Genomic DNA, 27777 nt, shown 5'->3' with positions numbered 1-27777 from the left:
GTTCAGTTACGAGTGGTGTACCACAAGGATCTGTTTTGGGTCCACTGCTGTTTGTCATTTTTATAAATGACCTGGATGAGGGCATATAAGGATAGGTTAGTAGATTTGTGGATAATAGTAAAGTCAGTACAGTTATAGATAGTCCCAAAGTACGTTGGGCTGAGGTGCGGCAAATGGAGTTTAATGTAGAAAAGTGTGAGGTGATTCACTTTGGAAGGAGTAACAGGAATGCAAATGGTAAGATTCTTGGTGGTGTAGATAAGCAGAGTGATCGCGTCGTCCATGTACATAGATCTCTCAAAGTTGCCACGCAGGTTGAATAGGATTGTTAAGAAGGTATATGGTGTGTTAGCTTTTATTAGTAGAGGGATCAAGTTTCGGAGCCACGAGGTCAGGCTGCAGCTGTACAAAACTCTGGTGCAGCCACACTTGCAGTATTGATTGCAGTTCGGTCACCGCGTTATCAGAAGGATGTGCAAGCTTAGGAAAGGGTCTACAAGAGATTTACTAGGATGTTGCCTGATATGGAGGGAAGATCTTACAAGGAAAGGTTGAGGGACTGGAAGTTGTTTTCATTAGGAGGTTGAGAGGTGACTCTTTTAAGATAATCAGATTGGGTGGACAGTGAGAGCCTTTCTCCAAGGATGGTGATGGCTTGCACGAGGGGGCATAGCTTCAAATGAGCAGTGATAGATATAGGACAGATGTCAGAGGTAGTTTCTTTACTCAGTAGGAGGGGTGTGGAACGCACTGCCTGCAACAGTTGTACACTCGCCAACTTTATGGGAATTTAACTTGTCACTGGGATAGGCATATGACGAGAATGGAATAGTGTTGGTTACATAGCCTTCAGATTGGTTTCACAGGGCAGTGTAACATCAAGGGCCAAAGGTCATGTACTGCACTGTAACATTTTATGTTCTAAGGAAGGCTTACCAGACCCCCAAAATATTAACTTTGATTTCTCTTCACATTTGCTGCTAGACCTGCTCAGCTTTTCTCTTGAGGTCTATTGCCATACTCCACATAGTCCACAGTTTTGTGTCAAATAAAAATTGAGGCTTTTCACTTGCACAAGAACATCTAGATTATTAATGAATCAAAAAAAACAGTGGCCCTAATACCAACCCAAGAATCCACTTATTTTATTCAACTTTAATAAGTTTGTTATGTAGCATTTTATTAAATACCTCATGGAAATATACAAGTGCATCCAGCTTTCTCTCCACTAAGCTATGCAACATAGGATAGTGTGGTGGCTCAGTGGTTAGCACTGCTGCCTCAGCACCAGGAACCTGTGTTTGATTCCAGCCTCAGGTGACTAACTGTGTGGAGTTTGCGCATTCTCCCACAGTCCAAAGCTGTGCAGGTTAGGTGGCTTGGCTATGCTAAATTAACCAGTATCCAAGAATGTTCAGGGTAGGTAGATGAGGCATGAGAGATGCAGGGTGGGAGGGATACCCTTCAAAGGGTTGGTGTGGACTCGATGGGCCAAATGACCTGCTTCCATATTGTAGGGATCCAGTGATGAATCTCAAAAGGGAGAGTTGGATGCTGATATTTAGACAAGAGCTGAGCATGATATTTGCATTGAAAAAAAAACACATCCACCTTTACTGTGGACAAAAGCACTGATTGCCCTCCCATTCCACTGCACATCTGACTGAAGAGCCAGGGAACCCTCTGAAACATTGTACAGGTGGCGTTTCTGTTGACTTTGAGGTGCTGCTGGTGGAATTAAAATAGGCAAATGGTTGAGTCTTGGAGAGTCTCCATCTCACAGCACAACATATTCGTAAGATAGGTACAAGACAGCTAGAACACATTACTTGTAATGTAATGAATGAGCTCCTGGCAGTGACCTATGTGCAAAGATCCTATACTATACAGAATAGTGACATCAATGAAGACTTGTGATCAAATACTACAGAGATTTAAACAAATGGACACATTACATATATATATATATAGATTTGAAATAAAATACTAAAATTTTCTTGAAATGAGTTAAACCTGCTATTGTACCTTCAATTTGCCACCGGCATAAGACAGAAACAGTGTAGATGGGTGGTTTATTTGTAGGATTACTAGTAAATGCATTGCTTTAAAGCAGTACTGAACAAAGAATCTTCTTTGCAGCTGTTCCAATGGATTGTTCAGCATTGTCAGATATTGTCAACATTGTCCCAAGACTGCAGAAGACAGCAAAAGTTCAAAAGCAGGATAAGCAAGCTAAAAGCATACATTTCTGGTTGCCCTGCTGTAGGAATAATATCGATGAATTGGAAAGGCTGCAGAAAAGATTTGCCAGGCTATTAGAGTCATAGAGATGTACCAACACGGAAATAGACCCTTCGGTCCAACCCATCCACGCCAACCCAATCTAGTCCCACCTTCCAGCACCCAGCCCATATCCCTCCAAACCCTTCCTATTCATATACCCATCCAAATGCCTCTTAAAATGTTGCAATTTTACCAGCCTCCACCACATCCTCTGGTAGCTCATTCCATACACGTACAACCCTCTGTGGGGAAAAAGTTGCCCCTTAGGTCTCTCATATCTTTCCCCTCTCACCCTAAACCTACGCCCTCTGGTTCTGGACTCCCTGACCGCAGGGAAAAGACTTTGTCTACTTATCCTATCCATGCCCCTCATGATTTTGTAAAGCTCTATAAGGTCACCCCTTAGCCTCTGACACTCCAGGGCAAACAGCCCCAGCCTGTTCAGCCTCTCCCTACATGTAACCTTCACTCTATCAACCTGCGACTCCACTTTCAAAGGAGCTATGAACCTGCACTCCAAGGTCTCTGTTCAGCAACACTCCCTAGGACCTTACCATTAAGTGCATAAGTCCTGCTAAGATTTGCTTTCCCAAAATGCAGCACCTCACATTTATATGAATTAAACTCCATCTGCCACTTCTCAGCTCATTGGCCCATCTGGTCCAGGATAGTTTGAGTTATAAAGAGGGGCTGAGACCCTTTTTTCATTGGAGCATCCTTAGGAGGTTTTTTAAATTGTGAGGGGCATAGATAAGGTAAATGGTAAAGGTGTTTTTTTTTATCCCCCTCGGGTAGGGGAGTTCAAAATTAGAGAGCATATTTTTAAGGTGAGAGGACAAGCATATAAAAAGGGACCGGAGGAGCACCTTTTCACATGGGCAGTTCATATGTGGAATGAACTGCCAGAGGACATGGTAGATGAATGTGTAGTTAGATTTTAAAAAAAATTGCACAGGTACATAAATAGGAAAGATTTAAACAGCTATGGGCCAGGCAAATGGCACTAGCTTAGTTTGGGATACTTGGTCAGCGTGGACAAGTTAGACCAAAGTGTCTGTTTCCATGCAGTATTATTTAAAAAACCCTCCGCACAACTATTTTTTCCCCTGGCTCGCCCAAATGAAAAGTCCTTTTTCTTTTAAAAAGAAAGCAAAACATATTATCACAATTGACCTTTCACAATGCTCCAACCCCTTAACCTGCACTCGAATAAAAGTGCTGTAGTGCTAGTGCTCAAATGTTGAATCAAATTGGACTTCAGAACTTAAATTCCAAAAAAAGTAATATTAGAACTTAAATATTAACTCTTCATCTCTTTCCACAGATGCAGCCTGACTTGCTGAGTTTTTCCAGGACTTTTATTTTATTTCACCATCCTACACTTGGCTATAAAACCATCAAATGTTCTGTTTAATGAGAGGTAGCTCAGAATTGTGTGGAGCTTTGCCCAAGGAAGGATCTCTCTAAGAAGCCCACAAGAAGGTTCACCAGATTATCAGGATGAGGGGTTGCCTGGAGATGAATGAATCAAGTAAATCCTAGAATTTAGAAGAATGAAGACAATTTCATTAAAATATGGTGAAACTGTTAAAAAAGTCTTGATAGGATGCTACCCTGGTTCTCACGACAAAGCAAAAAAACAATCTCCTTCAAGTAGCCTGAAAAAACGCTGTTAAAACATCAAAGATTTGTCTGAAATTATATAAAAGAGAAAAGATGGTCTGAGCAGCTACGCTGAGCACAGCATCACTCCCAGTTGTTAGCGCCTGAGATTTCATACAAACTGGGTGAATCATGTTCTCCTTCCATTTGGAAATTCATCCTAATAACTAAATGACCTAGCAGCAAATGATCCAGCTCAAAAGCAACAATGTATTCTCAAAAACTGCAACTATATATTTCTCAGTAAAGTCTGGGATCAAATCAAAAGGTTCCCAGGTTCTCTTAATTTCACTGGAGATGGAACTAGACAAGGGATTTGATATTCAAATAACAATTCATCAGTGACACTGATCGAGGAATTAACGGAAGCTTAATAACACACGTCAACACAGAAGGATGCATCCGTGGGGTCTATGACCACCTCTTATTTGGCTCAAGATCTTTAACAAGCGCTTAAACAATAGGTGCATATCAACCTTTTGAACTGCAGCTATAGAGGCTCCTGTAACGCAGTGGTAGTGTCCCTGCTCCTTGGCCAGAAGGCCTACGTTAAAATCCAACCTGCTCCAGTGTTATCATATCTGAACACATTGGTTAAAAATGATGGCTCTGCTACCACTCAGGTGAGCTCACTAGCATTCTAATCCCCTTTGAGTCACTCCATCATGTACCTTAGTGTGAATTCAAAACATTTGTGAACTTGTAGCATAAACACAATTTTTCAACATAACTCAAATCCAAATCCCTTTTTCTGAAATGGTTAAAAATTCAAACATGCAACAGCAAGCAATTAACCAGATGCCAAACTTGAAGCAGTGCATTCTAAAGAGCATTGTACTACACAATGTTAAATAAAAATATTTATTAAAAATAAACATACATTACCACAATTAAAAAAAACACCAGGAGTAAAAATATCTTGCAATTATCTGCACAACTCAATGGCTCTATAAAGCACCCTCAAGTTGCCACCAAATCCTCTCCTAAATACTGTCCTTTCTGGCTTACTTCAGAGAATGTTGCTATAGCACTTAAATTCTGACTCAAGAGAATCTGGGAGAGGTTCCTGTTGTACAGTGGCAGTGTCCACACCTCTGGGCCAAGTGAACTGGGTTCAAGGCCCACCTGGTCCAGAGGCATGTCCTAATATTTCTGAAGTTTAATTAGAAAATGAGAGATTCTGGATTGAGTGCCACAGCAAGATTTTAACTAACAATTAGGATTAATACTAGAGTGAGTACTGCATTGTTGACAATGAGATAATGAACCATGAAATCTGTTGGACTATTCCATTGAAATCATACAAATATTGATTCCCCCGACTGCTGTTCTTTTGTCACTGCTGCTTACAATAGCCACAAAAATTATCCCATAGAGAATGTCACTGGTGCAGAATGTCCGTTCCAAGGCCCAAGAAAGTACTAGACTTCAAAAGTAAAGTGCAAAATGATATTTTGATTTGATAAGTGATAATATAAACAATTTCATGACAAGTGGACTATTCTTACGACCAAACGCACATTTTAGAAGTGTGCAGTTATGAATTCAGTTAATTCTTTTGAGCATTACCTTATAGTTAAGAATGTGAACATATGCAGGATTAATTTGTTTCATAATATTTTCAGCGTTTTAGGAAGACAAAATTAAAAACTTGATGGATGACAATTCCTTTTTTCTGAATAGACTTGCTTCTCTGCCCTCAGAGAGGTAGTTTCCTCGCTGGGACACAATTACCCCAGCACCTTCTTAAAGTCGTGCCTGTCATTTGACTGGTATCTATGTACAATCTTTTGACAATAAATATTTACAAAGCATTTAGGTGTAGGAGCATCACAATCAAAGTGCACAAAATCTTCAAGTGCTGCCATATATATTCCACCAAAGGTTATCAGATGGCAAGGAAGAGAGTGGTTTCGATTGGACTGGCAGGGATCTGTTCAACATTTGCTGGAGCCGAAATTGCCTGATTTCAATGTAAATAGCCATGAGTGGAAGCAGTTTAATACTGGCATCTGACCTAGGATAAACGACGTCAAGATTTAAGAGATAACTGGAGATTTAGAAGGTGACAGGAAGTTTTCACAAAATAATTATGGGAAATAGGCTCCAGCAACCCAGAATTCCTCTTCTCGGTTAATGAACTCTGGAATGTCCAGCATCTGAGAGAAAAAGCAACTCATAACACAATCACTTGCTTCTAATGAGAATGTCAATTGTCATATCTCTGAGGCTCCCATCAAAAAGTGCAAGATGTGGAGCAACAAGAGTGTAAAGAAAATGTGAAAAAGAATTAAAACCAGTAACAAAGTACAGACATCAGTTCTACAAGTTAGTTAATTATTGGGTGCTTTACGTGACTATAAATAAATCTTGTAACTAAGAAAAACAGGCATCAAGATTAAAGATTGTGTATTGCATATCAAGGCTAACAGTACATCAAGACATTATTTCTTCATACCAGAGTCTCAAGCAATATAGCCTGACAAGGGTTAGCTATACAAATTAAGAAGCCTTGTACTGAGGTTAGTGTGATTAACACACCAATAATAAGGATGCAATATATAGCAACTTTAAAAGTTTCTGATACGCTGCTTGTAGCTAAGGTGCATTAATAAAACGCTTGGCCTATAAGCCTGTACATGTGCCACTTCTGTTGATGAGGTCTTGTCCGTAGCTGAAATCCAAAACCTTGTACTGTTCCCTCACTGGATCAAAATACTTTTATTATCTACGCACCAAAATGTTGGAGCTAAGTTTCAGATTGAAGCTTTCGCTCTGCAATTTAATTCTACAAAATGGATGAGCTACTGAAACAATAATAAACTATTTTTGCCAAGATGATGTTTCTTGCTGCAGTAACACATTGGCAATAACCAGTGATCTTTCTTTATTAATTGGTGAATGTTGGCATTCTATTCAAGAGAAGGTAGCTCAGCTAAACTCTATTCTTTTTGACTTGAATACATTTTCCAGCAGAGATCATTGCACACTATTGTGTGGCAGGAACTGCAGTCCCGATTCTCAAGCAGCTCAGAGTACCACTCCACTGCTGTCAATTATCAGCTAATTCCATGGAAATGAGGTATGAAATCAGCCATATTTACCACTACATAACCCAGCTACATGATGCTTTGTCAATTATGCAGGGAGAATGTATGACCTGAAGGGTTTCATCAATCCTGAGCTGGAAATTGGTCTGCTGTCATTTAGTTGGGATCAGGGCCTGATCTTCTGGAACAGAGGGTTCAGCAAGCTGTATAACACAACTGTCCCAAAATTAGGTTAAAAGACAAATAGGACAATATTGCCAACTATCACAAATGAAATAGATTGCTGAATTGGTTCAGCCTGTATTTTCTACTTCAGCCATTTGAGAGCAGACAAGTTAACCCTGCCAAGCCAAAATAGCTCTGATGCCCTTTCTAGGAAATAAACTGATCTTGCCCAGTTAACCTTTTTTTTTTTTAAGATCAACACACATTCACTCCTTGTCGAGGTAATATGGTTGAGGTTGGCAACTGATCAGATGGGAGCTCAACAGATTTTTAAATTGGTCATTTCCCTAGGTTTTATTTTGAGAACTGATAAAATGGACATTCTGCAATATACTGCAGCTTTGTTTGGTGCTAATAATTCACAAAATGGCAGTCATAAAACTAGTGTTCAACCCAATCTTACCTTTAACCGAGTATATGCACTTTCCAACTTGCAGTCTTTAATGACACATTTTAAATTAAAAATAAAAGGCAACGACAAAGAAAAGTACTGTGCCCCAGCCCCATTATGTAGTTGGAGATTTGTAAAGTGTCTAAAAAAGTTCTTCCTTTAAGGAAACAGTTGCAGTTCAAATTTTGGTGCCCACTCCAGTGCAGTATTGACCACTGCATAGGCTGCTGCCCCCAATGCCACAGTCAGCCCCATTACTGCCAGTTTTATCAACCTCCTGGTCCCAGTTATTGCCACAATTGTTCTTGTTCTTGGTTCTTGTTGAAACCGTTCTCTGAACCTCCTCCGGAGCACTGCATCAGGACGCTGCTGGGCTGACACCAGTTCAAAATCCTTGAAAGTTGAGACAGCGGTGCTGTGGGTACAGAAAGGCAAAATGGTTCACAATTAGATAATTCATGTGTAGTAAACAAATTCTCAAACCAACACAAACAAGGCAACAACATATCAATCCATTTTATAAAATTGTGATTTAGAATTTTCTGCTCATTAACCAAGTGTTAATGATCGATCTACCCATTGACTTAGTGGACTTATCCGCAACACAGAGCTACAAAACAGGTCAGAGGTTTGAATCTTGGTTTGTGCTGCAATAGTGGGTTACAAGTGGACCCAGTTAGGTGGTGGAGAAAGGAAAATAGCCAAATTTCCTGACCCGGGTGTTATTCCAGTAGACTATGCTGGAAATGCATAGAGCCAAGTGAATAGTTCGCCATAAGTCACAGACAAAATGTTTATTAAATGAAAACAATGAGGCTCTGAAGGATAAACAACATTTGTGGAACTATGTCTTAGCAAGAAAATACTTTCAGGGAAGAGGATAAAATTAACAAGGAAAGAAAATACTCAACCTACACATTTCTGCAAAATAATTATGCACACGTCAGCCGAGGCTAGATAATGCCACTTGCTGAGCATTATTACAGCCAGGCCATAATTCAAAGTGACTTCAATGGAGTTCTATTCAAAAAAATAAATTACAGCAATAGCTTGAAAATAATGAAGCTTAAAATGTTAAGTGTTTGAAGAGTGTACATTTTTAAGTGGAGACCCATTATTTTGCAGAATTTATAAAACTTGTTGAGAATTCATCTCATGGATTTTATTCAGCTTAAAGTCTGTATCATTCTGAAGAATAACCTTTGGATTTATGTGCATTTGACACGTCAGTGTTAAAATGACTTACACACTATAGGTAACTCACAATCAAGCTGTGACATTTAAAGAGACCACTAGATCTATTAATGAACCAGAGGCGCCAATTTAAAGCGAGAGACAAAAAGGAGCAACGGTGACACGGATGAAAACTTTTTCTCCTCAACACTTGATTAGGACCTGAATGTTCCGAGTGTGGAGATGGCAGTCTCAAACATGGTATTCAAAAATATTTGGACAATTATGAAGTAAAAAAAAAACTGGAGACTACGAGGAAAGTGCAAGAGTGTGGGATTGGATCAGTTACACTTCTAGAGTCGAAAAGTGTGGCGCTGGAAAAGCACAGAAGGTCAGGCAACATCTGAAGAGTGGGGGAGTCAGCATTATCCTGATGAAGGGCTTATGCCTGAAACATCGACTCCCTTGCTCTTCAGATGCTGCCTGACCTACTGTACTCTTTCAGCACCACACTTTTTGACCCTGACTCTCCAGCATCTGCAGTCCTCACTTTCTCCTAGTTGCTCTTGTAGAGAACTGGCATGGAATGCCAAGCCAAATGATCCATTCTATGCTGCAAACATTCTATAATTAGTTGTTTTGTAGTGCTGAACTGGAATATTGCTGAAAAACACATTTTGCTGAAACTTTTGTCTTATACACAACTTGATGAACCTACAATACAGACTGGTTTTGTGCCAAACAGTGGAAACAGCATGCAACACACAGAGCCAAGAAATTCCATGACCAAATATCGTAAACTACAATGATGAGGGAGCCCAGCACATCAGTGCAAAAGACAAGGATGAAACATTTGCAAACAACTGCAGCCAGAAGTTGATGATCCATCTCAACATGTTCCTGATGCCTCCAGCATCAGATACAAAACCAACCTTCAACCAATTTGATTCAGTCTACATGATACTATGAAAAAGCTTAAACTATTGGATTCAATACTCAAAAAATTGTGCAGCATAGTGCAAATTCAAACTTGGAAGGCCCCAAATCACTAGGAAGCACTTAAGATGGGATGATCAATCAGAAAAGGCATTCCCTATGCAGCGCTGAACTCTGAAAGGAGTTACTCTTCCAATAACAGACTGCTTCTTCTGAGCCAAGCCGCACGTCTCTCATCAAATTTACTGAAATATAAATTATTTATTTTCAAGCACATGGAGAGGGAGGTTCATAAAGTCACAATACAGAAGGTGACCCGTGTTGTTTGTGCCAGTACTTTAAAACAGCTACCTGGTTAGTTTGCTGCCAATCTCTTTATCCATTGTTCTGCAACCGTTTTCCTTTTCAAGTATGCAACCAATTCTTATTTCAAAGTTACTAACGAATGTTCTGTAGCATCTTTTCAGATAAAAGCTAATGGAGTAAAATAAATTTGTATCTCCCCTCTAACTTCTTTGCCACTTTAATCCATTTTGAGTACTGATCCCTCTGCTAGCAAAATTAGTTTCTCCCATGCACTTTTACCAAATCACAACAAAATATTGAATATTAAATTTTGTTTAACCTGTTAAGAACATAAGAACTATGTTCTAACCTGTCCTGTGCTAAAAAAACACAACAGGAACCACAATAGGCCAATTAGTTTGGAGTTCGATTGCTAACTTTTGAGATCATGGTTGATTTGTGACTCAAGTATAAATATATCAGCCTTTATCCTACATCCCTCAACAAGATTGATGGATTTTTGTTGCCCAATCTCAGGTACAGAATTATCAATGATCTAGCCCCAGTGCAAACGTTTCTGTACTCGAGTACATATGACAATAAAATCTCAAATTTGATACCCTGCATGTTTCCTCATTTCAGTCTTGAAATGTCTACAAATTTGGAGCTAGACGATGTCCTACCAGGAGTAGAAGTTTCACTCAATCAACCCAATCTCTCCTCTTCCCGCGACAGTCTTGAATAAATCATCTCAAACTTCCAAATTTCAGAGACTACAACAATTTGTGTAACTTCTCTCGGCATTTAAGTTGCTTTATCATCCAAAGACCCTGAATAGCTATTTTTTATTTTGTACCATTGTGCACACAGTTATTCCTCTGCAATATAGTGGGAAATGCTGGAAGGATTAGCAGGCTGAGAACCAACCAGTTGAACTGCATCAAGATCCCTCCTTCCAAGGCTAAGTCCTGGAAAGGGACTATATCCTAGAACTTTTGGCTCAGAGGGAGAGATATTACTTACTCAGCCATAAAACTGCCTACTGCACAACTAAAGAATAATTTCTGCTTAATCTTGCATTCCCATCTTGAAATTTAAAGACTAGCCTCCCATTACATGATTTGATTAAAATGCTACTGAATGAGTACAGAAATAATGACTCATGCATCTGGGGTCCCATAGTCCTTTTGGACTGTGTTTCACCATTTAAAAATTACACTGTTCTGTCTTTTTTTAGGTTCCAGAATTCCAATTGCTTTGCCCATTCACTTAATCTACTAATACCTCCTTCCCCCCCCCCCCCCTGTAATTTTATGCTTCCACCTGCATTGTTTACAACATTACTCATCTGTGTGTCATTGGCAAATTTTCGATATCAATCAAATTGCAATATCAGTTAAATTGTTGATAATTCTGGTGAACAGCTGAGACTTCAAACAGATCTTTGCAAAACATTCCAAATCACATCCCATCAATTTAAGATTGTCCATCAGCCCAACTTTGTCTACCACCACAAATTCAATTTTTTATTGTAAAATAATTTTCCAAGAAATTATCTGCTCTGATCTCTCCAGGGATCCCTCATATCTGGTACAATTTCAGTAGGATCTGCATAGGAGATTTGCTAAACTTAATTATCAGAAGGCATAGATAAGACCTGTATCTTTCCCCCAAAACTAACTAAAGTTGCAGAAAAATACAGAGGCCGGGTTCTACCAGACAAAAAACAGTTAAGAATACTTTATAAAAAGGTTGGGATTTAATTTGTTTTGGCCTCCTTTCCACTGTTTTGTGATACATCAAAAAGAGTATCTGACCCGAAAAATGGTTCACTAATTGAAAATAAAGCTTACCTTAAGCTTTCCCTTCTCAGTTTGCTGTTACAATGTAAACACAGTTGCTTTTTTCTGCCTGCCACTTAATTCGGTCACAAAGCACCAGGTAAATGGAAAAGCACTTCCTGTTCAGAATATAGCCCACGGTTCCTCACTCTCGCTTTGCTGGAGATTGAATCTGGACAGCAAAGCTAGGGTTGTGATCTAAATTATGCCACCTGAATGGTGGATGCAGAGAGTTAAGGAGTCCAATTGTCCTACTGTTGTATCCAGTCTGCTAGCAGCCCTATTACACCACAGATAGATGCAGCCTTTCCACCAGATATATCTTTATCCGAAAGGAAAATCTATCTCTGCTAGCTTATCTGATGTGCGCAATATTATTTATCAAGGAATTTCGGACCATGCTACACTGGAGTGCTGCTACACTGGAGTGCTTTCTACTTGTGAACATAACCTGCAAGGAAAAGAAGATATCAATAAAAGCTCTTGTAGAGTTTAGTCATAGTGCCATTCCTCTATATTAAAATACAAATTGGCACCAATATGCTTACAAAAGTTGTAGATCCCATTGCACAATTTCAAACTATTTCAGTCAGTGTAATTTAATCAATTATACTGTTTAATTTGCCTCCAAAACAAATTATACGCCTTGAGTAATTGGAGTTTATTAGACTAAATTAAGTCAGTGGCATCTTATGCATTTATGTTCCTAAAATTAGGAATGAAGAACAGTTACAGCTAGCTTCTTGGATTGATATAGACGCTAACGAACATAATACATTTTGGATGAGGAGAACAAAACTAAACAAAAATGCTGCCAGAACAGCATCAGAAGGTATTAAAACACTACTATTACAATATAGAGACTATAAAAAGGGTGGCCTTTCCACTGATGTACAATTAACAATTGACACAATCCCCCAAAATGGTTGAATTTATGGTCTTTGTCAGATGTGAAAAAATGGAAGGAACAAACGGCAGAGTCAGCTCACAATGGGCCATATGGTCCACACCTGCTTTAATTCTAAAGCTGCTGTAGAAGGGTATGCATTCATCACTTGAATTGAAAATGATTAATGAAACTAATATCCTAACAGTAACACAAGGAGAGTCTGTAGACCACGCAAAAGTCCCTTTATAAAGCAGTGTTGCATGTGGTACAAGATTACTTTTAATAATGGGAGGAAGTGGGAGAGAAGTCTCTGGAAGTCTCATACTGCCAGATGAGACTGAGCTTAATTGTTAGCTTAGTGGTACTATGGTACATAGTGGTGCTATGGTATTTAGTTTCTACCTCTGAAGCACACATTAAATGAAGATTGCAACCTTGCTCGACTGCAGGAGTTGCTCAAAACTTCTGGTTCATACATGATACAAAATTAAAAGAAGAGAACCTAACCTAGTGATTTGACATCTGTAAATACTGCAGAATCCTGAATCAAGAATCCTTTTCTCCTTGATCTGAAAATACTAAGGGTGAATAATCATCTGCTGGAATAATTTAAAATATTGCATTTTACTGAGCTTACACTAATGAATTTGCATTCTGCACAAGATAAATGTGAAAATACAGAAAACGTGGGGTAGAGGATGCACCAAATATACTAATGGAAGATAACTGTAGCATTCTGGTCTGTTCTGATGATTGCTATTTTGAGTTTGAGAAAGTACATCTAATCCTTTTCAATCTACACTATAGCATCATCTGACCAATGCTTAATATGTTATGTTTAGCTTTCAGATCAGTGCCACAATTTTATTCAAAATGAGTCATGAGTGTCTTAATATTCTGTGTACTGTAATTTTACATCAGGAGATGTGTTTAAGAAATTATTTGAATCTGTAACCAGAGGAAGAGGAACAGCTGCATTGATTGTCTCTACATCTTGTGATACTCATATCATGTATCAATAAGGGACAGTCAGAACAGAAGGAACTCTTGATACAATACTCATTCATTACACTAGAAGCTTATCTTACTGGAGAGTAAATAGGTTAACTATAATCTAATTCACTCCATACACGTCTCATAACAAATTTTGAAACCGAGTGACTGATTTACAAACATTGTAAGCTGAATAGATTTAGAGGTCAAAACATATCAAATTTTACCAGAGCCACAGTTAATGCAGAGGACACATGATTGCACTAGTAGCATAGAAAGCACACCAATCTTTATAAAAGCTACTAGGAATCAACAGGTGAACAGAAGATACTGCTACATAGTAATGTTTAATTCTTTTATAGTTCCTAGACCACTACCTTAAACAGGTTTTAATTTGCCAAATGGCATTTTCAAAGAGCAGGGACCTATGTATTAATATACCAATTTGGGATTGTCAGTTGAGTTCATCGAGTGGCACACGTGTATACTGGAGGCTACATAAATTAACACACAGGTCTCTATTCCTTGCAAACAGAAAGATGATGTACATGCACTGGCCCATTTCAATTCAACAATATAAGTGACAGCCATTTGCTAGTGCATTTCTCAGGCCAAACTGCCTGCTTTAAAATTTAAACAAAGCCTGGCCATTAATGGGTAATCAGCATTAATAGGTGAATTCTCCATTGGCAATACCTCTACCAATAAGTCATTTGCCAACCAATCAGCACTCCCCTCTCACTACAAATGCTAGTTTTCCCCTTGAATTTGCATTCTTGTGAATTAGCCTGATAGAGTACAAGGTGAAAAGCTTTGACAGAATGTCTTTTCCAGCAATATCAAACAACTAATTCATTATCAACTGTGGAAACATTTCTTAATTTCGCTTCTGAAGTGTATGACTGCAGTTTTTAGCCTGCAGACCCAACTTGCTACTGGGAACAGTTTCACCCAGCCTGCCAAATCCATTTCCTTGACTAATTTCAAATGCTTTAATCATTGTTTTCTACATTCCATGGTAAAAAAATCCTAATTGCTTCAATACTTTGGACAAATTGGATCAGAAAGTCTGTTTCTGTGTTGTATTACTCTATGACTCCATAAGACATTTTGACAGAAAAGATTTAGAGGGTACAGGCCAAATGCAAACAATCAGGACTAGTTTGGTTTGACAAACTTGGTTGGCATGGAAGACTTTGACCGAAGGGTCTGTTTCCATGCTGCAGGACTCTACAACTGTATTTCCTCATAGCTTAACCCTTGGGATCAAAGAATCCTTCTGGTAAGCGTAAGGTCCCCAGTCTCAAAGGACAATATATATCTTTCCTAAGGTGTGCTACCCAGAACTAGTCTCAGAACTCCAAATGTAACCAACCAGAACTTGTGGCTGAAACATGACTTATTCATAGAGATGTACAGTATGGAAACAGACCCTTCAGGCCAACCAGTCCATGCCAACCAGATATCCCAACCCAATCTAGTGCCACCTGCCAGTACCCGGCCCATATCCCTCCAAACCCTTCCTATTCATATACCCATCCAAATGCCTCTTAAAAAATGTTGCAATTGTACCAGCCTCCACCACATCCTCTGGCAGCTCATTCCATACACGTACCAACCTCTGAAAATGTTGCCCCTCAGGTCTCTCTCATATCTTTCCCCTCTCACCCTAAACCTGTGCCTTCTAGTTCTGAACTCCCCAATCCCAGGGAAAGTAATTTGTCTGTTTATCCTATCCATGCCCCTCAATTTTGTAAACCTCTATAAGGTCACCCCTCAGCCTCTGATGCCCCAGGGAAAACAGCCCCAGCCTGTTCAGCCTCTCCCGGTAGCTCAAATCCTCCAACCCTGGCAACATCCTTGTAAATCTTTTCTGAACCCTTTCAAGTTTCTCAACATCCTTCTGATAGGAAGGAGACCAGAATTGCACGCAATATTCCAACAGTGGCCTAACCAATGTCCTGTACAGTCGCAACATGACCTCCCAACTCCTGTACTCAATACTCTGACCAATAAAAGAAAGCATACCAAACACCACCTTCACTATCCTATCTACCTGCAACTCCACTTTCAAGGTGCTATGAATCTGCACTTCTGCTGAAATATTTCCTTAAATTAGCCTACTCACGACTTTTGAGATTTAGACTTCATTTTTTGCTTTCAAAAATAAAATCGAGGCAGGAACACGGATCTACAAAAGGTAAATGGCTGCTAATATGGAACTTAAAACTTGGCTAAAAAGATGGCAAGGAATTGAAGCTTCTGATCTTGCATTCATCAAAACTAGGATTCAAGTAATATATTTGAACAAGGAATAGCTTTATATACAGAATGTGAAAAAGGTGCTGATTGGTCACACCATCATTGGCATGTGCCACTGCAAGAACAGATACCCGTCAATCTTAATTCTCAGTCCAGGCAGGTATATACACAGTAAATGGTCAGGGTATTGTCCTGGAGATGGAGCAGAGATGGTCTGTCTCCATGACCCCTTTGTTTTTATAACAGTGGAATCTATGTATCAATTCCTTTTTTAAAAATATTTAGATAAATGATAGGTGCCCCATTTTGGAAAAGCAAATCAGAGCAGGACTTATACACTTAATGGTAAGCTCCTAGCGAATGTTGCTGAACAGAGAGACCTTGGAGTGCAGGTTCACAGTTCCTTGAAAGTACAGTCACAGGTAGATAGGATAGTGAAGACAACATTTGATATGCTCCCCTTTATTGGTCAGAGTATTGAGTATTAGGAATTGGGAGGTCATGTTGCAGCTGTACAGGACAGTGTTATGAAGATGTGGGTGTACCATTAAGAGAATTAAAAGCAACAGAACTACTGGACAGCACTAAGTGTTCTCAGTAGGCAACAATGGATGTAACACTGGGGTCGAACAACTCGAGTAGTTGTTCAATCCAGAGACCCGGGTTCAATTCCCGCCTCAGGTGACTGACTGTGGAGTTTGCACATTCTCCCTGTGTCTGCGTGGGTTTCCTCCGGGTGCTCCGGTTTCCTCCCACAGTCCAAAAATGTGCAGTTCGGTGAACTGACCATGCTAAATTGCCCGTAGTGTTAGGTGGAGGGGTAAATGTAGGGGAATGGGTCTGGGTGGGTTGCGCTTCGATGGGTCGGTGTGGACTTGTTGGGCCAAAGGGCCTGTTTCCACACTAAGTAATCTAATCTAGTTTGTTGCCTAGAGACGAAAACAAATTTGAATCTGGCTAATCCGTTTAAATTATATCCCAATATAAATACCAGCTTCCAATCAAGTTTGAATTCAGTATATTGACAATCTTAAAAGCCAATAAGACAATCCAATGCTCTGGGGTATAAGACAGGGAGAAAATTGAACAGTAGAAAGGAGATCTGCCACGTCTTAGAATGTGAGAGACTACTTGAAAAACATCTCTTTTCTTTAAGTCCCTTTTCGATCAGTAATCTGTAATGCACAAATTCCTAACAAGGAGAAAAGATGACAGGAAGATCCGAAGACAAGAACCTACAGCTGCTTGGTCTTGAGATAAGTGTTGTTTTGTAAATTTTAAATTGGAATTTTATCAGACTAGTATTAGAAAAGGGAAGCTAAAAGATAGGTTAGAGAAATAAACTGTAAATAGTGGCTAGTTAATTATTCTGTTATACTTTAAGAAATAAAGTTGTTAAATTTTTATGTTTAGTTCTTGGCCACTTTTTTGTTTTTTTACAGATTACTGCACGGGATAAATCTTTTCTGTGTTGCTGGATTTAAATTAAGCAGGAGGGTTTATCCTGTGTCGTAACAGTTGGTTTAGCCACTTTTGGAATACTGCATTCAATTCTGGTCTCTGGAAGGATGTTGTGAAACATGGAAGGGTTCAGAAAAGATTTGCAAGGATATTCCCAAGGTTAGAGGATTTGAGGTATAGGGAGAGGCTGAGACTGTTTTCCCTGGAGGCTCAGGGGTGACCTTTGTAGAGATTTATAAAATCATGAAGACATGGATAGGATAAATAGAAAAAGTCTTTTCCCTGAGTGGGGGAGTCCAGAAATAGAAGGCATAGGTTTAGGGTGAAAGGGGTAAGATATAAGAGGGACCTTAAGGGGCAACGTTTCCACGCAACGAGTGGTGCATGTATGGAATGAGCTGCCAGAGGCTGGTACAATTACAGCATTTAAAAGGCATCTGGGCGGGTAAATGAATAGGAAGGGTTTAAGAGGGCTATGGGCCAAGTGCTGGCAAATGGGACTATATTAGGTTAGGATATCTGGTCAGCATGGATGAGTTGGACCGAAAGGTTAGTTTCCGTGCTGTACATCTCTATGACTCTAAACCAGGTCTTGTGTCTTTATACGTTCAGCTTCTAGCATGCACAAATTTATCACACAGCAAGGCCACTTTTGAAAGTTATTTGCTACTGGAAGTCAGTCATTCATTAAATAATCTGACCACGCTAACAGTTACACTGGATATCATTGGTTGAACTTGCAATGTGGAGTGTGAGTGTAAGAGAAAGGCACTGCCTCATCCCCAGGGCAACATTTTGATCAATTAGTATACACCTGCCTTGTCTGAAAATTAAGATTGACAGGTAACTGTTGTTGCAGCATTTTCCTTGCAAATAATTGGTTCAACAATCATTACGCTCTTCTCACTTCATATAAAATGGTATCTTTTTTCAAAAGTTTTTTGAGGCCTAGTTCTGACAAGTTCACAATGAAAACCTTCAACTTCTTGCCTCCTTTCAGACAGACAATGTTTATTTTTACCAGTTTAAGGATCCATTAATTACCCAATCCAAAATGCCCTCCCCAGTTTTTTTAGTCCATCCCAAGAACAGCATATAATTTCAACAATTCTCTTGAAAATGAGTTTGACAGCTACACAGCAGCTCAGATAAAGGCACCTTGTCACCAAAAGTCCTCAATTACATAATTCATCTTAACTATCCAGTTCCATTACAACTTCACATGAACTCTAACTTTTGTTAGAATTAAGACAGAACAAAATCTTTTGATACTATTGGAAACAGTGCTATTCTAATCATGTGGTGTACAAAGTCAAACCCATGTTTTTGGTAGAACAGTAAAACTTCATACAAATTAATTCACTAGTATGTCTGCAATTCATTAAAAATACATTCTAAAATGAGACATACATGAAACCAGAGTAAGGTACAGGAAGGAAAGTGGTAAATTAAAAGAATAACTGCCGTAGAGTTTTGCAACCCTTTGGAACCAGTTAGACTGAGTTTCAAGTTTAGCTGTCAATTACCTCTCTTTTTGGGCAACCTCCCTGGAAAGCTCAGATGGAGGAAACTGGACAAACAGGTCTCCAGCACGGCTTATTAGGGTCTCATATGGCAGGTCCTGTGGGATCTGGGAAAGCAGATGGTGAACAGCAGCCATGTCACATTCACTCTCCAGGACCTCATTTCCCCGGTACAGCACAATCTATAAACATGAGGAAATAAATCTGAATGAGGGTGCGAGAATCACAGGTGCAGCTCACTCGACAGAGAAAATTAATGGTGAAAACTACAATGCTTTTTTTCACTGGGTAAATGGAATGGTAGGCAGAAATGGAGTCTAGCACAGACGCTTTAAAAGCAGAAAATAGACAGTTCACCTACCACTGCAGCAAAATAGATGGGCATTAGTGGATGACATGCCAGGAAGAAATCATATAACCGAACCACATGCCGGAAATCTGAAAGCACGTGACCAAACCAAGTTATGAGCCAACTCAAAGCGAAGATAGTACCAACGTCCGCTCTACAAATGCAAAGCAGCAGGAGAAAAAAAAAGTCAATACAAGTACACCATATTTAGAAATGCTCATCGCCAATTTATGATTTCTTTAATCAGTTTCTATACTGCACAATAAAAACATTACATTTGAAAGTTGCCAAAAAAACATTAATAAGCCTTCATCCTTAGGGAAGCCTCAATTAAAATCTCCACACATGTAGACTTTTGTTATTAGATTAGATTAGATTAGATTACAGTGTGGAAACAGGCCCTTCGGCCCAACAAGTCCACACCGACCCGCCGAAGCGAAACCCACCCATACCCCTACATACGTGCAAACTCCACACAGTCAGTCGCCTGAGTCGGGAATTGAACCCGGGTCTCTGGCGCTGCGAGGCAGCAGTGCTAACCACTGTGCCACCGTGCCGCCCGTTATGGGGGATTGCTAGTAGGTTATTTTTTACCGAAAAGAGAAGATACAACTTGCTAAGGTACAAAAGTGATAAGCAAACACATTACATCATTTCAAAGCCTCTGGTTCAAGAAACACTTTCTGCTTTTTGTTTTCTTTTAGTAATTGTTCATCAGTTGAGTAGTTTAGGAAGCAGTTGTTGAATATTGGGTCTATCAGTAGGGTGTTTCCCAACCATTGCAATCCCAGTTAAATCCTTTCAACTTAAAGCCTTTAAATTTCTTGAACAGGTTCTTTACACATGAGCTGGATGGGTACTTGGACCATTAGGGAGGTTTATTCAGTTGAATGGTCTCGATAGTAAATTCCTGGTTTAGAAACAGAAACTGGGCCAAAGGCAAAGGGGTTACAAACTGAAATTGCCAAACCCTAGCAGAAACAATAGATTTGAGTTTTCTGAAAATTATTGATTTACTAGGAAATAAAGTCCAGGATTTCCTCGATAGAAAAATATTTCAAACTATAAAAAAAGAAATTAACCAATACTTTCATTCTCACCTTTGCATGAAGTCATGTACTTCTGGATTAACTTTCTCTATTATTGGCATAAGGTAATTTAAAATGTGTTTCGTGTTGTCCATAGTTGGGTCCATAAAATCCCTACAAGTAGTAAAAAAAAAGTTAAAGTAAAAAGATGGTAAAAATGTTTGCTTGAATATAACATTACTATACTAGATTTCAATGAAGACTGAAGAAAATATGCAATAATAATGCATTTTTGGAAGGTATAAATGGCTGTGCAATTTAAAATCAATAGATTGAGGTTATCAATACATATGGCAGCTCATAAACTGGAGAGTTATGAATTAATTACACGAGTGATGATATAACAAAAACTCACCTGAATACCCTCTAACCCATCTTAAACACACAGGCAACATTCTTGAAATACACACCTACCTACAATTTATTCATTAAGTATAAAGCCCATATCCAATTTCAGGATACAAATAAATGTTATAAACATATTTTAAAGCAGTGTAATGTGAATTCTTAGAGTACATTCTATTGACTGTGCATAACAACTTGAAATATAGTACACCTTTAGCTAGTAATTTGGAGCTCCTATATTCTGGTCCTGCAAACCTGGCACATCTTAATAAGGGAATAAAGGAAATAATGTTAATTCATACTCAACACATTTAAATACAAATGCACATTTCAGGCATAACAGACAGATAAGGTAGTTGTGATCATAATTCCAGTACATTCTACATAAAAAGCTTGCAAAGTACATTATACAGTGAAGTATATCCGGAGTTTCAGCTCAGACTGCATGAATTTGCTGCCCATGCTTTGTGATATACCCATGTCAAATTTTCTAGCTCATTTGGGTTTCAGAAGGCTCTCTTTGGTAGCTACTGTGAACAGTTCTGGGAACCATACTATAGAAAAGATTTTGAATGCATTGCAGAGAGGGGAGAAGTGGTGTACAAGAATGGTCCAAGGAATGAGGAACTTCAGCAAAGATGACAAGATTTAAGAAGCTGGGACAGTTCTCTTTGGAGGGAAGGCAAGTAAGAGGTGATTTTGAAAGCCTGTATCAGATCATGAAGATACTTGTTAAAGTGAAGAGGGAGAAAGTTCTTCATTAAAGGAACAAGAGTAAGAGGGTATAGATTTAAAATGATTTGCAATAAAATCTTTTTGTCAGTGAGTAGTTAAGGTATGGAATGCACTGCCTCAAAGTACTGCAGAGGTGAAGACATTCAAGGGGGCATTGAATAATTACTTGAGTAAAAATAATATGCAAGAATATAGGGAAAAGGAGACCGGTACTAGGAAATTATGCTCATTTGAACAGCCAGTGCAAATACAATGGGCTCAATTGCCTCCTTCTGTGCGAGAAATGTTGCATTCATGAAGATTAACAACTGTCAATACATGCAGACCAAAATGTAGGGCTGACAAACTACCAAAGAATTTCTACTATATTTTGAATTGTTATGCAAAGTCAATAGAATTTGAAGGAAGTGGTTCTTCAATGTCTTCATATTACATTCTATTTGTATTCAGGAACATAGTTCCTATAATAGGTAGACTGTTGAAAATCAGAGTGTCAAGTTTAAATCCATATTAAGTAACGAGGAGAGAATAAAATTTGCAAATAGTTTGAGATTCAAATTCAGATGGAAAGAGAAAGAAATGATCACAACTATATATGAAACATTCAAAGCAGTGAATTGTTAAAGAACAGAACAACATAAAATGCTCAATTTCCACAGCTTCTCAAAAGGCAAATGATATTATTAAATTAGATGTATATAAAGACAAAGAAGGCTTTTCTTGCCCTTTCAAAATAAACACAAGATTAAAGAATTTACAGCATGGAGACTGAGATGGAGCACATAGTAACCATGAACACTTGCTACATTAATAAAGTACCAAATGACTTTTATACATTTCCTTTTCTTGCTCTCTGAATTTTCTCTGCACTTAATCTTAATGCACTTACTTCTGAAGCGGCTATTAGCATCACAGAATTCTACCACTTCATAAGTGATTAGGTGCAGAGAAAATTCAGAGAGCAAGGAAAGGAAAGGAAATGTATGAAAGTGAAGGCTGGGAAGGTGGAAGGACATGACACATCTTGCTAAATTAAACATTGCCTTCTCAGTTGAAGTTGGTAATATGGAAACATGGTTAACTCATTACAACTTAAAGCATTTATGTACCAAATACCTGAGATGATGTGTGGAGAGCTTTTCCACTAGAGCTGTTGCCATTCTCTCACCTACAACCAGAAGGAAGGTGACCACTATGTCATGGTAACCTTGGTAATAGTGAAGCTGGGGATTTTTCTTCAGTACCTCCAGAATGCTATCGATCAACTCTTCTTGAAGTTCTTTTCGCTTTGCATCTGGCATCCCTGTAGATGTCATGAATTTATGGCAAACATAAAAATTGGTCAAACAGCATATAAATTTAATATGCGTCTAATAATTCACCTTTTGCACACAGAGATATGTAGGTCAGCTTAACAAGAAACATTAGCTACTAACATGAAAACCAGTTACATAACAGGATAAAATAACTTCAAAACTCACGAACATTCAAAAGGTATTTTTCCTTCCAAGTAAGTTTTATAAGCAGGCAACTTATCCATACGGTCCCTGCTCATCAATGGACGTATGAGCAAATGGCTGGAGTACTGGACCAACTTTTAAATTCACTTACATTATATTTTCTAATTGGTGTCCCCAGTAATTGGATAAAGTGCAGAGTGCTCATCTCTTTACCCAAAGAAAATATCCAAAGGAAGCCCATTTATATGGGAATGGTGGCATCCAATGAAGACTCATCAAACTGACTCCCAACATGATGGAAGTTTCTTGCCATGGGAGATCAGTAGGATATGAAGACCAATTTTGAAGTTCAGAGGAATGAGAGTTGACCTCTTTGAAGCATTATGGATTGGTGCCTGGTATCGGTTATTCATAAAGTGTGACTGATTGAGTAGATGCTAAGAGGCCATATTCCTCACGAGACACTCCTAAAACTGGAGACAGCATCGCAGACTGTGAATCTTTGGAATTCCCTTCTTCAGAGGGAGTGTTAAATTAAGTATAATGAAGACTATAGGGAATCAACTAGGATATTATTAAAATATACGAACTGCTATTGTATTAATGGAAGCATTAAACTGTTCCTAATGAACATGTTTTTGACAAGCTAGGCTGACTTACCAGGTGGAAAGCGTCGCAACGATCGCTGGACATCCAGTAACACCTGCTGATAGTCTTTATTGTTCTCTCGGAGTTCTGGTCCTGTTCCAAACGTTAATTGCACAAAGTATAAGTTAAACATTAAAAAAGCAGCCAGCCAACAGCTCTGGGATACACATAAGTAATTAAATCACATTGCAAAATAATTTCAATGACAATAGCTTTTCAACAACCCAAGTTAAAGTCATTAATATTGGTCAAGTTCATCACCAAGGCATTGTACTTAAGTTAATAATTGCTGGTTTTTAAAATTAAGATCCATAAGGCAATACCCATTACATCAGATTATAATTAAAATTCCCAGTATAGATTGGTACATTAAAAATGAGTGTCTATCATTTCAGGTTATCTGTTAAAACTAACCAGGGAATCTCCACTGATCACTCTTCAATTCCATGCCAGGCTCAGCGTTAAGTGCTCTCATCTCAAAAAGTCATGAATTCAAGTACACAGCCTAAGCTGACATCAGTGTGCTACTGAGATTGGTTTATTGTTGAAAGTACTGCTTTGTGGGCAAGATGTGAAATTGAAACTTCTAGTGCTACTGCAGATGGACGGAAAAGATTCCATGGATTCAGTGAGCTATCTTTCAGTCACTACTATTAAAATCAGGCCAGTTAATTAAATTTGACTCATGCTTGTTGAGGGAAAATTATTTTGTGAAAATTATATTAAATTTACCACATTACATTACCACACAAAGCAATGCTGGCACTTTGAACGTAATTCATTGGATGCAAAGCATTTAGGTCATCCCACCTAAAGACAAAAAAGGCACCATGTAGCAAAACAAGTAAATTCTACCTTAAGTCACACTAGAAAGTGTGAATTTTGGCTGAGAACAGGATAAGCTCTCTCAACTTCGCAAGAAAAAGTTATTGAGCAGCACATTATGCCAAGTTGGTGTTGTCAAGTAGATAATAGACTCCAGAAAAGGTGAAGGGAAATACCAGATAGTTTCAATGTCACAAAGGACACCGTTTGTGCTTCTCTGCTGCAGCAAGTTTGGAGTAGTAGGAAATGCAGGAATTGGTATGGGACACAGCAACACATTAAGAACTGTGCAGTAGAAATTAAAGGTGGAAAGAAAGTGCAATGATTTGTAGAATTAACCTTCCTCCATAAAAAGTTTCATAAAAAGATACACATTTCATTTGAAGTCAATTCACAATAAAATTTCTACACCAAGCCTGAGCCCATGGCATCTATTTGGCCTACAGCCTTAATATCAAGTTCATGTCAGTTCTAAACTTTAGAGATCTTTAATGTTGCAACAGCCTAAGGCAACAGTACTGAATTCTAATCAAATACATTGAATGCAAGTAGTACCTGGTTTGAAAGGCAGTTCCTGTGTGTTTATATTAAGCAGCTTTGGCCATACTTTGCAACGAATTTCATCTGTCAGAAGACCACCTTCACTGATTGCCATTCTCCTCAATGCAGCTACATCCACAGGAGAGCAGTTTAAGGCCTGGAAGATTTCTGCTACCTTTCGCTTTCTTTTTGATTCATTGTCTGACAGAAAATACAAATGACAAAATTACAGCATTAATTTGAATATTTCTCTTCTCCATTCTGAGCAGCTTTTCTGATTCTGATTTCCTTTTTAACATCCTGTAGAGAAATAAGCGCCCAAGATTTGAGAGATCATAATTTCGCCATGTTCTACCATGCAGAAGTTTAGCAATGAATTCTGACCACCTATAACATTGTTCAAAAATTTTATTTGTACGTACCTACACCACAGTCATTAGTTGATACTTGTCCAAAAAATGCCAGCCTCAATTAAATAAAAGAGATCAAGGACATAGTTATAGATGTAAAGGACCATTCCCCATAATTAATATTGCTGAAATAGTACAGGAAAATATACCAAAAAGGTATTTTCATTGAGATCACATTAGTATTACATATCTGTAAACTGTAATCTACATTTCTTTTGAGAATAATAAGTAGCACTCAAGACTTTCCTTATTCCCGAGGGGGTGAAAAGAAATCTATTCAATAGATTATCCCATCTTAGGCCCAGCTATTAGCTATTTCAGGATCGGAAAACAATCAGCAGAGCTAGCTAGAAAAATTTGCCATGAAACAAATCAATGTTAGGTTACTGACTGGTAAGATAGAATCACACAAAATTTAGGACAAAGCTACATCTATAATGTGCCCTAATTCCCAAATTAAGAACAACCTGTTTTGACACTCCCATTTTCACACACAAGATTTATTGCATTGTATTCAAAGATTTTTGGCCCAGCAGAACCTCCATGTGACCTTCTCAGCACAATGATATTATTTAATGCCATCAAATCAGTTCTCAAATAGATTTGTACATGTCATTAACTGAGTTGAGCTTTAGGTTTTAGCAAAAATATTAATTTTCACTTAATTTAAATTTAAATCCAGGTAAGTGTTATAGAGGTAATTAATCAAATTTTCTTCCTTGGTCCTCCAACATGATGTCCCAACTCCTATACTCGACGATCTGAGCAGTGAAAGCAAGTGTGCCAAATGTTTTATATACCAAATGTTTTATATATCTACTTGTGACAACTTTCAAATGAACTATGTACTTAAACCCCTAGGTCTCTCTGTTCGAAAAGACTCCCCAGGGCCTACCATTAACTGTGTAGTTCTGCACTTGTTCATCTTACCAAAATGCAACACCTTGCATTTATCTAAATTAAACTCCATCTGCCACTCCTTGGCCTAATTGATCAAGATTCTTTTGTAATCTAAGATATGCTTCTTCACGGTCTAATATACCACCAATTTTGGTGCCATCAAACTTACTAACCTTGCTTCTAATGTTCCCATCCAAATTGTTTGTATAGATGACAAACAATAGTGAACCCAGCATCGATCCCCACAGAAACACTGCTGATTACAGGCCTCTAGTCTAAAGAAAACACTCCAACACTAATCGCTATCTCCTACCGTCAAGCCGATTTTGTATCTAACTGGCAAGGTCCCTGAATCTCACGTGATCTAACTTTACTAATCAGCCTTACTAAAGTTCATGTAGACAATATCTACTGCTCCGACCTCAAAGCTTCTTGATCACGTCCTTAAAAATTTAAATCAAATTAGTGAGACACTATTTCCCACGCACAAAGCCATGCTGACTATTCCTAAACAGTCCTTGCCTAAGTGACATGTTTTCTTGCAATAGCTGTCACGTTCACTGCTCAAAATGACTTTGACCTTTGTTTTAAAAAAAAAAACTCACCTTCACATAATTGAAAACTAGAATTTGGTCTTCCTCCATTTTTAATTTCAAGTTCCCAATATATACCTCCAACAATAAGAAAATTTAAAACAATACACTCAAGAGATTATGAATTTTCTACAATGGCCTGCTAGGCACTGTTCTGCATGACATCTAACAAATTCAAATGGAATTTGCCAAAGAAACGTAGAAGTAATTTGTAATTTAGAATGGAACAGCATAAATTTGAACAATGATCATACTGTTGTTCAGTGAGTAGTAACTGAGAGCTTAGATGTTAAAAGCTAATGTGCTAACATACAACTTGCAACAGTGGATCATTGTGTACTCTCCACATTGTCTTCTACTGACCGATTCCTCTGATAGAGTTTCAACCACCACATGAAAGCAAAATCCTGTGAATGTTGGAAATACTAAGCATGTTAGACAGTATTTGAGAAGAGCAGCAGCAGTTAACAGTGTAGGCAGTGTAGGGATGAACTCAGACTTCTCCAGTTTCCTCATTTCCCCTCCCCCCACCTTGTCTCAGTCCGCTCCTCCGCCCTTTAGCCCCGCCCCTCCAACTGCCACCAGGACAGAACCCCACTGGTCCTCACCAACCTCCATGTACAACGTATCATCCGCCGTCATTTCCGCCACCTCCAAACGGACCCCACAACCAGTGATATATTTCCCTCCCCTCCCCTATCAGCATTCCGAAAAGACCACTCCCTCCGTGACTCCCTCGTCAGGTCCACACCCCCCACCAACCCAACCTCCACTCCCGGCACCTTCCCCTGCAACTGCAAGAAATGCAAAACGTGCGCCCACACCTCCCACCTTATTTCCCTCCAAGGCCCCAAGGGATACTTCCATATCCGCCACAAACTCACCTGCACCTCCACGCACATCATTTACT

General features: G+C 38.8%; 1 protein-coding gene across 2 annotated transcripts in view; it reads right to left on the bottom strand.

Moving 5' to 3' along the window:
* Positions 1-4792: 4792 nt before the first annotated feature.
* Positions 4793-27777, bottom strand: part of tbc1d20 (TBC1 domain family, member 20) — a 28012-nt gene continuing 5027 nt past the window's right edge. For both annotated transcript variants that reach the window (XM_043710832.1, XM_043710833.1), the window contains exons 2-8: positions 24980-25165; positions 23612-23692; positions 22608-22794; positions 20424-20525; positions 19336-19477; positions 18978-19156; positions 4793-8026 (exon numbers count right to left, since the gene is read on the bottom strand). In XM_043710832.1, the coding sequence (XP_043566767.1) occupies positions 7771-8026; positions 18978-19156; positions 19336-19477; positions 20424-20525; positions 22608-22794; positions 23612-23692; positions 24980-25165 (1133 nt within the window). In that variant the 3' untranslated portion in view covers positions 4793-7770. The remainder of the gene's footprint in view (positions 8027-18977; positions 19157-19335; positions 19478-20423; positions 20526-22607; positions 22795-23611; positions 23693-24979; positions 25166-27777) is intronic.

Source organism: Chiloscyllium plagiosum, chromosome 20 (genome assembly GCF_004010195.1).
Source record: "Chiloscyllium plagiosum isolate BGI_BamShark_2017 chromosome 20, ASM401019v2, whole genome shotgun sequence".
In the NCBI taxonomy this organism is placed as follows: Eukaryota; Metazoa; Chordata; class Chondrichthyes; order Orectolobiformes; family Hemiscylliidae; genus Chiloscyllium; species Chiloscyllium plagiosum.
This window is presented reverse-complemented; position numbering and strand designations above follow the sequence as displayed.